General features: G+C 44.4%; 1 protein-coding gene across 2 annotated transcripts in view; it reads left to right on the top strand.

Moving 5' to 3' along the window:
- The window catches only part of SPATA6 (spermatogenesis associated 6), a 373,911-nt gene that overhangs the window by 310,633 nt on the left and 50,638 nt on the right, over window positions 1-12,640 (top strand). For both annotated transcript variants that reach the window (XM_086952403.1, XM_086952404.1), the window contains exon 8: window positions 2,465-2,553. In XM_086952403.1, the coding sequence (XP_086808529.1) occupies window positions 2,465-2,553 (89 nt within the window). The remainder of the gene's footprint in view (window positions 1-2,464; window positions 2,554-12,640) is intronic.

Raw genomic sequence — 12,640 nt, 5'->3', positions numbered from 1 at the left:
CATGTGTTGTCCAGAAGTCGTTCAATGAATTATAACTAGTATTAATGTCCCTTATTTGTTGCCTCCAGCCTCTCTGTAGCCTGATGGATGCTGCTGATCAGAGGCGCAACTAGAGCCAAATTTCGGGGGGGGGGGCCTAAACCTTTTATCAGTAGGCAGAGTGGAGCTGCAGGGTCTCCAACAAGGGGTGAAACAACAGCAAGGCGTAATTAACATTCAAATGGTCTTTAAAGACCTGTGAAACGTTCGGGTGTGGCTGTGTGTGTGCCTGGGATCTGTCTCATCCCGGGCTGCCACACACGACGGGGGGGGGGGGGGGGGGCGGGAGGGTTCGGGGGGCTGATGCCCGGTGAGTCCAATGGGTGTTGCTCGCCTGCTGCTGATACTGCTGCAGCGTTCCCTACAGCTCAGTTTCCCTTTCCTTTGGTTATGCTTTCTGTCGCATGCTCCGGTTCAGCAAGTCTGCTTTCAGTCTCTCCTATTTGAAACTGGAGATAGACTTGTACTATCCCTTCTGTTTCCTGGATAGTATCTGTGCTTGTTAGTCTCCTTTGTAGGTCTCGCCTAATAGACGCGCAGGCGCTCTGTTGTGAGCATATTGTTAGCTTACAGTAGACTTAGAATGTGCTCACAAGTTGGAGTTATAGTTGCATATGCTTGCTTTGCTTCATTAGCGTTCAGATGCATTTCCTTCCTCTTCTTGTGTGTCAGCCCCCTGGAGCATGGACGTGTCACTGTGTCCTTACACCACTCCCTTTTTTAGGCGCTGTGTTTGTCTTTAATTCCTGCATGAGAGGGCATGTGTGTTCCACCTGTTTCCTCATTCATTTATTTTATTTTCACTTTTTATTTGCCAATCTGAGTTGGATCAGCAAATTTGAAAAAACAACAAAGCAGCTGTTTAATTTTGTAGTCATGATGAACACAAGTGGTGCGCCTGCCTACGAAATAATGCAGTAGCCTTTTTTTTCTTAATTAGCCATGCTGCACAGCAGTGAGGATGCTGTATAGCAAGGTTAAATAGTATGGGCAAAGCCAGTAGGTCCAAAAGACGACACCTATTGACTTTGTAAGTGCTTGCTTTAAATTCGGTGAGCCATCCCAGTGTAGTCAATAATGCTCATCATCATGCCTTTTAATAATATTCTATTGTAACCCTTTTCCCTAACACAACCATATTCTGCTGCGATCCTTTTGTCCGATCTCTGTGCTTTCTGAAAATAGCGCACTATAGATATATTGCATTTTCGCATTTCTAGATACATCTCAATTCATTACAGACTCTGGAGGGCTCTCCATCGATCAAATCTTGTTCCTAATATCTAAGTGCACATTTTTTTTATGTGGATATTTTCAATCATATCTAATGTTTGACGGGCGAATGCATTTATGAGTTTCAGTATCTTGCTCTTTATGCCTATTCGCAGTGATGGAAAATGAGACTTTGCTTCATTTGCCCACCCACATGCATGGTAAAGCGAGATACTTTGATCAAAGGTTCAGCCAAAACGGCTTAATTGTCCAAGATCATAGCTGGACACATTGTGGCACTTGTATTAAAGTTTCCCACCCCACTCAGTAAGGTTGCTGGCCAGGATAAAGCAGTGGCAGCACACTGCACTTAGGGTCTCCACTAGCCCTAACTATCAAGTCTTTTTATGGAATTAAATTGAAAATCATAAGAGCCCTAAAAGATGTGGCATAGCCTCTCTTGGTATTATGTTCACAGGACCTCTTCATTTAGAATGTAGACATTACTGGATTTGAAGACTAAGCAGACTTCTTCCGTAAGACTCTGACAAATGATCAAACACATTTGCAACTGAAAGAATAAAAATACAATATCAAGAGTGAATTTGGTAGATTAAATGAGGAGCCTATCTAAATATGTATCATTGAAATAGTTTAGCAACCAATTATAATTCATGCAAATCAAATCAGTTTACCAGCTTGGGATGAAAAAGGGAATAAAATGATAGCTAGAAAAATCCCATATGACAACTAACCAATACAAACAACGATGTATAACATGAGCTTATTACCTTGAGAAATCACCAAGCTTTTACATCTGGCTCTCATATGGAAGATACAAATGTTTGGCTGTCACAGGAGTGTAATAGCACTTACACTTTTGTGATGAGCATCAATAACTTGGAGATCAACAGAATCTTCCCATGTTCAGCCCTGAGGAATACTCCTGCCTTCACACTATTTTACACTGTTTAATTAAAACATGTTAATAAATGTGTGGCTCATTACACAATTCCCTTTCCTGTGAAATGTAAGCTTTTAAAAAAAATAACACACGAAAATGTCTTATGGAAGAAGTGGATTAGGTTTAGATATATATATATATATATATATATATTTTTTTTTTTCAAATGGTGCTAAAGGCTTGATAACCCACGAAACATGATTTAAGTGCAAACACCAAGAGATTAATAACATGTCATTTTTGTTTTAGAAGGAAAGCGTCTTACAAAAAGAACACTTAAGCAGGAAAAAAGAAGATCCATACAGAAATGTTGCTTGTGATAGTAAACTACATGACAGGTATAGTGTGTGTATCTGGTACAAAAAATATTTACTAATGGCCTGACTTTGTTTGATGCTGCATATACTTAGAGTAGACGTTATTAACGGTGCAGTAAACGTGCTTTATGTTCAATGGTGTTTGGTGATGTAAAGTCACTTTCATATTGGGTAAAACGTCAACATAAGAACCTTATATGATAATAAGACAATGTCTGTTCTCCGTATGCACTGATGTGTTTTATCTAGGAACCCGATTCAATATTGTGACCGTATGCCCCTATACGGCTATAATCAATAAATATCCCTATAGTGGCATAATAATCAGAGCCATATTTTCAGTAAATCGCCTCTGCAGTCCATGACACAGCAGTAGCTACTTCCTTAGATTCCTAGAGAGCACACAGAGTTCTTTCGACACACCAAACCCCCAGCAACCTGTGAAAGCCCTGCTTGCTTTGTTTTGATTTGTAATAGAACTCCTGCGAGCACTGTAAGAACAACCAGTTCTTAGTGACATCTTTATTGACGTCTTATGTCCAAACCTTACGTCAAACTCGGCACCTTTCAGGTATAAATATACCAACGTTGCCTTAAGCAAGCACACGTGGTGATTCTGGAGCAGAGCAGCTAATCTACTTTCCGAGAGCCCAGCAGAAGCGAGAAGCCCACGGACGCTGCCCCTCCTCTTTGACGCACTGAGAAAAACGCTGTCTTTTCTCCTGCCAGAAAATCCAGCTCCGGCGTTTCCAGCCTACCCTTGCGGGTGATTGGAATATCGAGTCCTGAGAGGGAGATACCAGACCTCCTACATTCTATTCCCAAGGCACAGTGCTGACTAAACCCTTAGAGAGAATTCTTGAACAGATCCTTGGCAACAAACCTACTTAACCTAAACAGCGACTTACTTACTCCTTCCCACGTATTAGGCTTAGGTCAGGTACACCGGGGTAGGCGTATTTTAGAAGCACCAGTTGAGCACGTTAGCCTATGTATGTATGTATATATATTTTATCCGTTTTAAAGTGTCTTATGGCTAAGAAACCATATCAATGCTTTTACAGTATTATTTCATAATACTCCTTTTACTGTACGCACTTTACTTTATAACAAGTCTTGCAATTGTGGGAATTCATTTCTCTTGCATGCGAAGGAAGACTGCTAAATAAATAATAACTTTTATTGAAAACGTCCGTCTCTCTATTCTCTGCACCCTGGTGAAATTAAATATGCACAACTGACTGAGTGAAATAGCTGTCTATTGTTTCACCCGACTCTAGAGATTGACTCTTATTCTGTGGGAGCAAAGTTGTCATGTTTATGCGGTTGTCGGAAGCTGAATCCCTTCTTGTCTGAGCCAGGGAATCTGATCACTTCCTATTCAGTCAAGAAAGTTTCCAGTGACCTCTGGTTTGCCCTGTTCCCATCATGCACTGGGACAGGAACAGACTAATTTGCATATAGCCAGGTTCTGAGCTGGGATGGTGCAGTGAGCTAAAAAACGGTGTTGGATCTAGCCCTGATATTTTGACTGGGTGAGAGTATTCTGCTTAATTCAGAAACTCTGTCCATCACCACCCCTTGTTGTTAAATATTTTGTCCACCATAAGCGTGAAAGGGTATACTCAGATGTGAGTCCCTTGCTCATTGCACCATCAGGATTCAAGCATGCCGGGCCGACGATGGCTGAAATGCCAGAAACCGGTCCCCGGAAGCTTGTTTCCTTCCCAGTGTAAGAATTGGCTTGGTAGTTTGGTTTGCCCTGTTCCCATCATGCACTGGGACAGGAACAGACTAATTTGCATATAGCCAGGCTCTGAGCTGGGATGGTGCAGTGAGCTAAAAAACGGTGTTGGATCTAGCCCTGATCTTTTGACTGGGTGAGAGTATTCTGCTTAATTCAGAAACTCTGTCCATCACCACCCCTTGTTGTTAAATACTCTGAGCTAGCTGGCGCAAACCTAAATTAAGTCTAACATAGTCAGTAGAGACCTAGAAGACCTCAGTCCTACGTCTAAACTGCTGTTTATGTTATTCCAATGCTCAGGGCCTATAGGGAAAATAGGAACTACACTACAGCACTTCCTCTAATGATAATGGGAGCTAACTTGCAGAATAAAAATACATACATCACAACTCCCCTCTACAAACATGGACTAGCTCCCTGGGACCACATGACATTTGACGAGTGCTGTTCCACTATGCTAAGACGTTTACCCACTATTTTGCGTCAAATAAATCTTTTTCCTGCTTGATTACTTTTTTACGCACCCCTCCTCACCCGCCCCGTATTCTGTCAGATACCAGAAACGCACGGTGTAATATATCAGACCATGCTCTATTTGAGCTCACAGTTGCAGGCGACCTAGGAATACATTTTGGGCAATGGCACCTGAGTTCCTGGTGACTAACAAACTACATTCGTAGATTACTTTCAGGATGAGATAGTGACACATTTTAAAGTTAATACTGGCAAAGTACCATCTTGTGGTACATTGTAGGATGCTTTCAACAGAGTCATACACATGCGTACCCTGGCTTATCTTGCTGATCCAAGTAGAAATATAGAGGTGGCCATTATCCACCTTGAAATCTAACTCATGTGTATGGGAACGTTGCTACGTCTCATTGCCATAAGGACCTTCTGCTTTGTCAAATGGACACTACCACCAAGCCTTTAGACGTGACAAAATGATCTGGATCTCCTTGCAACAGAAGGTATATGAGAGCGACAGCAAAACTGGTAAACTTCTTTGCTGGCTTTTCTCATGAGGTGACCCTTTTAGAGGATAATCCTTGGAGTCCTTGATGAAGCTGGGGAATTTGTTGGTCACTAATTTGAGGCAGCCTCTGGTATCTGACCCACAGTTCTGTGATGAAATTATTGATGAGCTTATAGTGCAGCGTGTGGACATTGAGTGCCACAGTCTTCGATTGCCCTTTGAAGGTTGACAAACCATTGGAGCTCTCACCTCCATGTAGTATGGTAGACCTCCTGGATTAAATGGTTATCCATTCAAATTTTTTAAGTGATTGGCCTCTGTCCTAGTTCTGCAAATGTGTAGAATGATTGTGGAAGCTGTAGAGATATGTACCCCTTCTAAGGATCTCTGCATAGTTACTATTGCAGTCATCTCTAAATCCAGATGTACTTTGGATCAATGCAAATTGTTTCATAATATTAAGCCCAAATTACAGGCCAACATCTTGCCCATTCAACTGGCCAATGTCATAGATAAACTAATATCTCCTAATCGTGGTGTCGTAATACCACTTTGAGGGACTAGACACAACGTGCCTAGAATACAGTTGACATTAGCCCATGCACTTGAGCTGTCAGGCTCAAGATGGTTCGTTCTGGTGGATACTTGTTCAGAGTCATAACAGGATCAATATAGGCCCTTGCAGTGCTTAATTTGTAAAATATGAAGTGCAGGTGCTCAAATATTTTTTAGGAGGCCACACCCACTTCCCTCGGCTCCACCCACTTCCACAAGTGGTCCCACCCACTTACTCTAATTGCCCCACCCATATCCTCAACTGGCACTGCTGACTCTCAAGTACCAGAAAACTAGCACATGGTGGCAAAGGCTCATTTAGTGGACCTTGGGCAGATGCAATATGGGTGCCTCCATGCAAAGACATTTTGAAAGACATCTATGAAAACTTTGTGGCTAGACCTCCGGATTCAAAGCAGTGCAAACCACCTTCCAAAGCATGTGTGTTGGGGGAGGCAGCCTTAGAACACGTGGTTCGTAACTCTGCATGTGTTCAATGCATGAAGTTCCTGTTCACTGATCTGTGAGCGATGCACCCACCTGAGAGCATTTTGCACGTTGGTGAGAAATGTTAATGTGTTTAAGAGACTGTAGCTCAGAGCTATGACCAGGCACATGCACAGGGCAGGCCTGTGGTGGTTTCACGCTCCGACTTCATAGTGCAGACATGCTCTGCTTACTATCACCTCTCTGTGCCCTCTCACCCCTGAAACATCAGCACTCACCATCAGTAGCAGCCCTCAATGGCCTCCAGCGTGAAGCTGATTCTCGTACCACAGGTGTAGGGAAGCAGCACCTTGGGGATGTACAGCTTGGGGGGCTAGTCAGTGCCAGGAAGAGCAGCGGGAGTATTTACAGAGTAAACCAGTGATATGGAGTGCTGCATGGCGGGGCCATGATGCTCTCAACATGGGAGTCTTGCAGTTCTTTCAGCATGGACCTGTCCTATTGGCTGCTGAACCTATAACCCTCACTGACCCTCAGATTTGTTGGAGTTGTACTTGTGGGACGTGGCAATAAATGAAACTGCGCAGTGCGCACACGCTGCCTGCAGCCTACTGCGCACAACCCCAACAACTATAGAACCAACATCCAGCCCAAATAAAATCACTGTGTCCCTCCTGACCTGCGCACTAGGCCAGCAACACTAAAATGAGAGGCTGTGGCCACCATATCGATTTCGAGAAGAACTTAATTGAGATTCATTTAGCATCTCATGAATCTCGGCATTCTTCTCTTGGCAATGGCATAATTACAGATCAGAGGCGCAACTAGAGCCAAATTTCCAAGGGGGCTAAGAAAAAAATCGGGGCCGGGGTACTGAATATTTAAGCTTCACAGCTGTACAAAAGCCAATCACATGGTGGTATCGAATCCCAAAATTGACAAATAAATTAAAAAATAAAATCATTTCTGCATCATTCCTGAAGCATGTTTATGTGTAAGATGCATGCACGCACCTATGTTGTCATGCATGTGCGCGCAATGGAAATGACAACCACAATGAACGGCTGCGTCAATGAAACTGTTTTTTTTGTTGATGTTTTACTAATGTTGCACAGCATTGGCAAAACGCATTTGCAAAGTCAGGGTATTAAAAAGCGGAACCTGTTTCATTTCCGATCGCTTGTCCTCGCTTGGCATCTGACACTTACCACCTGAGGATTGGAAGTAGGAGAGGTGCGACAAACAAATTAAACTTTGGCTATGGAGATCCACAAATCATGCCTAGAACGCATGCATCCTGATATACATGCAAAACGTTGATATCATTATTATAACTGCACCCACCAATTTTTCTTAGCAGTGATACATGATTTCTTCATGTAGGATACTTTTATACAGGGCATTGCAGAAGTGTATATCACAATGTAGAGAGGGGCTGAATCTTTAACCAATAAGCAGCAGGGGCTCTGAAGGCGTGAAACAACAACAAGGCCTCATTAACATGAAACTGGTCTTTTAAAGACCTCTGAAGTGGTCGGGTGCGACTGTGTGTGTGCCCCAGAAGCTGTCTCGTCCCTGACTGACACACACGACGGGGGAGGGGGGGGGGGGCTGAAGTCTTGTGGGTCAATAAATAATAGTGGTGCTGATGAAATGGGGCGGGCTGCGGCACCTGGCGGCTCCTACACTAGTTACAGTGTCTACTGTTTGTGTGCTTAAATCACAGGCTGCTTAAGCCTTACTAAGCGTGGACTGAGGCGGCCAGTAACTGTTGGTGGTGGTTCGGGCCCGGGACACACACTCTGACTGCAGACAGACAATCAAGTCAGTGCACTGCCTGGTGCGCCATGATCTTCTTTGCCTGCCTCACCTGGGTGCTGTTGGCCTCCGGGCGAAGCTGGCTACTCCTGGTAACTACTTCTCTGCTGCTGTCAGTCCCTTAACACCAACGTCGTCGTCGTGGGAGGGAGGTGTCTCACTGGCTGGCACTCAGAGTGAGTAGTAACCACAGCGAGTTGAAAGGCCTCCGTGGCCGGTGGAACCATGATGACGGTAGTGTGCTGTGCCTTGCGGGTATGATGGGGCGTGGCAATGCGCAATCAAATCTGCGCATGTTGCCTGCTTCTGCCGCCCAACCCCCAATAACTAAAATGCAGCCCAATTCAGTGTCCCGACCCGCCCACCGGGTCAGGAAGACTGCTAAGGTCCCAGGCCTCCTCGCCAATATATGATCGACATTGGCAGTACAGTGAAACAGAGACTGACTGCAGATTGCGTTCATTTTTTTCTCGTGTTGGCTCAGGCAGGGCAGAAGGCAGGCCAGGCTCACAGCTGCCACCGGGCCGCCGATACACAGTTTGCGCTGCCACTGGGACACTGTCACCCTGGACACCTAACTCTCGGCATCGCATCCAGGTACCAGCGCAGCATGTCATGTGCAGTCTGCAGACAGTAGCTGATTGTGTACCTACCTGACTGGCATGATGCTTCCCGCCTGGCGCCTTCCCGAACGGTTTTTAAATTTCCCAAGCCGGCAGCACTGAGCACTGCTCGCAAACCGCCCCGCCCTCCCCTCCTCCCCCCTGCAGTGTCACTCGATCCGGTGAGGTGTCCAGCATTGTTTCAAGTTGTGAACTCAAGCACATTGACTTTTGCCGAGTCATTATGCATAGCTACGGCTGCCTTCCTGGCGTGAAGTGTTAATTCAAGTTCCATGACAAAAGCACCCAGAGTAACATGGTGCAGAGAGGCGCTATCTAAATAATTGATGTGTTCTTTGTAGACCCGGCCCTGATAATTAAGTGCCGGTGCTAAGCACCGGAAAGCACCGGCACAAATTAAGCACTGGGCCCTTGCTTTCTGTTATACATCAGACCTCGTGTCAGACGCATAATCTGTCATTACCCATGATATTGGCCAATTATCCGGCACAAAAAAGGCCTCGAAAGGCAGCCTGGGAACATTCAGATTTTCCCCTTGAATTTTAATCTTTCTGGGGATGTGTGTAGGTTCACTATTTGGTGTCTGGATTCAGCCAGCACTCTATGAAAACGTTTTTCCTCAGACGTTTATACAATCTATAAACCCGATCCAGTCTAGGGTGTTGTGGCTTGTATGTATTTCTACATTTTATTTCGTAGACTGCCCTGCAGCTGTAAAACTTTGACTATAACACTGGCTTCCCCCTCATTTCTGCAGGGAAAAGTTGCTGAATCTGTGGGGTTCGGCACACTTTCCCTGATATAAACAGTACCAGATTTGTTGTTGGGTCTATTGCTCTGAACAGAAATGGATGAAAACTTTACACGAGTGATTTCAATGCAGGTCAATGTGATCTTTACATGTTTCTAGTTTTGACATGCTTTCTTAAAATGCAATAGGCTCATTCACGCTTGTGGGGTACCATTGTCATCTGGAGACGATTGGGAATTCTGGATGGCAAGATTTGCCATTAGCTGTATGGTCCTGAATTCTTCTGTCAATTGAATGTGGGGAAATTACATTTTTACAACCATACTTTGAAATTTGTAGGGCATATAGGTAAGTAAGTGAGCTTAAATCCATGCAACCTCCCCACATTTGATTCCGTGGATCTCTTGTTTTCATAAATCCGTCAGGTTGGTATGATTCCCCGGGTGTCAGCCAACTCAAAACCCAAATACTACAGTCAGCATCTATGGAAAGGGAATATAAATATATATTTTTTAACTTGGGTTTGGCGATGGCAAGGCATTCTGTGACAAACAATTTCCTGGGACCCGTGCAGGTGCCACTGACTCAGAGTTCCCAAGGTATATGCTTACAGAAATATATGGGTGTGAGGGATTTCACTAGGTTCCAGTCAACTTCGAGCTCAAATACTCCATTAATTCCTTTTGTGAATTCAACATTGACTGCATATGGGTGGAGATTCAGACCTTTGCTCTCCTGTACAAAAAAGAACACCCATATATATTGAGTGTAATTGTAGTCCGGACATATGTAGGAATGTTGAGTGGTATAACATCCCACATTGGTAGGTAATTTGAGGTTTAGATCAGAGACGCTAAAAATGCACTACAGAGGTACACATCAGATTACTCCATTTCTTTATTGTGTGTCATTTACTCACTAAAATTGTGTGGGTGGGCAGATGGTTCTTTAGTAATGGCTCCACATGGCAACCTGGAAGACTCAGTAGGGCGTATCTTTATTGTGCCTTCAGTATGCACACCATGCTTGACAGGAACCCTCCTTGGATTGGAGTTAGGCCCCTGATCGGCCATCCAGTCGAAAAGTCCGAATGGGCATCCAGCCGAAGATCCAGTGGACATTTACCAAACTCCTTCCACTTCATGGTAGAAAGTTATAAGTTGTCCGAGAATATGCCTGGGACTCTCTCCTCAGATGCTGTGAGCATAATTACATTTGCACATACAGGTAGAAATTTTGGGACAGTCTAACCTAAATTCCCTTAAACAATGTCCAGAAAAACCTAGGCAAGTGAATCTGATAAGCAGGCCTCAGTGGCATCAACATGAACTAGTTTGCTTAAGTAAGTACAAACACTACGGCCCTAAACAATTAGGCATGATGGTAATTCTTTGGGTAAAAACGTTTTATATGATTTTCCAATTCAGATGGACCAACTTTAGAAGCAGTATAGGCAAGTCAAAAAATGTCCCATTTAGGATTTTGTATTTTTTCATATCAATCGAGGCAGGATACGAACTCTCGAACTGTCTTTGCAAATTTAGTCAGTTTCACATAACTTCAGCATTGTGGGGCACAAAGTGAAGCAAGTCTGAATGCACAAACCTGGCTATGATGGATACTCTCGCTTCCTTCCTCGCTGCGTACAAACTCTGCATTATGTGTATGGATGCCTTGTCTTCTCTATTACAGGAGTATATTCAGGAAAGTGTTGATCTTTCAACCTCGCAACATACTTCATAGTACATAAAGTAAAGGCTGCTGCTTCTACAGCAGTGGAACTGGTGAAAATGGGCGGACTTCAGTTTTCCAGTGGTATTCCAACAATAGGCATATCAGACATTTTACGAATGCTGGATGAATAGCCAACTTTTTTGCAACAAGTGCAGGGTTTACAAGTTGCATTGTATGGTTGAAGCAACTGGCTCTTTTTATCGCCTGCACCCATATTCTTACCGTAATTAAGTATACAGCTAGCCTTAATGCACTTCTGCCAACTGTCCACAAACAGTGACATGAGAAAAGCTCTTATTGTGAATTGTAGTGAGCACGTGTGCTTCTAGTCTGGCACAGAATTTGATAGTGAGCAGTTAATTGAAACAGTATGTCCTTCATTGATCCTATTGGTGCTTTTTAAAAGGAATCTCCAGAGGAAACCTCAAATTATCTCACAGGCCACAATGCCAATGCTGTACAGCTTGCTAAACAGCTGTGTTCCTATATAAACATTGCCTACACAGCCGCTTGCACAACAGAATCACTGACCGGTAGTGATGGCAGGAGGGGACTCCAATTCCCAGCCTCCCCTGGAACTTTAGACGCGCATAAAGCGCCAACGCAGCCTCGCGGCGGGTGTAGCCGCTTGCACAACGGAATCACTGACCGGGAGTGACGGCAGGAGAGGACTCCAATTCCCAAAGTCCAGCCGCATCTTACCTTTGGACGCCCATAAAGCGTCAACGCAGCCCCGCGGCACGGGACGCGCCTTGCCCAAAGGCGGGCCCGTCTGAGCCCGAAGGAGGCTGGGCTGGACCTACCCTCTAAATCCTTGCTAAACGAACAAGGTACTGGCCATACTCTTCGCTTTTATTATTGCCAGCTTATTGAGTAGTGATAACGTAAGGGTAACAAGTTATACTGCATAGGAACTGCTTGCTTGTTAAATGATGAGTAGACGTAGGGACCAGGGAATTGTGGGAACACTCGATTTGTTTCTAACCACAGCCACGTCTGTTTTGGAACATGAAATAGAGATCACACAACGACGATTATCCCTGGAGACGCTCCCTCAATCAAGCTTCGCCACTATGGTTGAGACATCTTCCCCCTACCCCAATACAACACTCACCGCAAACTCAGAGGGAGGACGTAGAAGGTGATGGAGAAGGGGGGGGTTACTGCCTAACCAAATGATACTGCCAACAAAAAACAGAATATGTACCAGGGGCGCAGGAGGAACAAAAGGCCAGTGGAAGCATCACGGAAAAAACAGGAAAGAGAAAAAGAGGGGAAGGCCCACAGAATCAAAATCCTGCAAAGGCGCCCAGGCAAGCTAAAGATTAAGATAAATGAAGAGGGAACAGTGACGAGGAACAAATTGTCCAGAATGCCCTGGAAGAAGAACGTATTCCAGTAGCCCCTATAACATCCACTGACTCTTTAACAAATGAGGATATGTGGCATAGACTAGA

Source organism: Lissotriton vulgaris, chromosome 1_1, assembly GCF_964263255.1.
Source record: "Lissotriton vulgaris chromosome 1_1, aLisVul1.2, whole genome shotgun sequence".
Classification (NCBI taxonomy): Eukaryota; Metazoa; Chordata; class Amphibia; order Caudata; family Salamandridae; genus Lissotriton; species Lissotriton vulgaris.
Note: the sequence above shows the minus strand (reverse complement) of the source record. Positions and strands in the feature narration are given on the sequence as shown.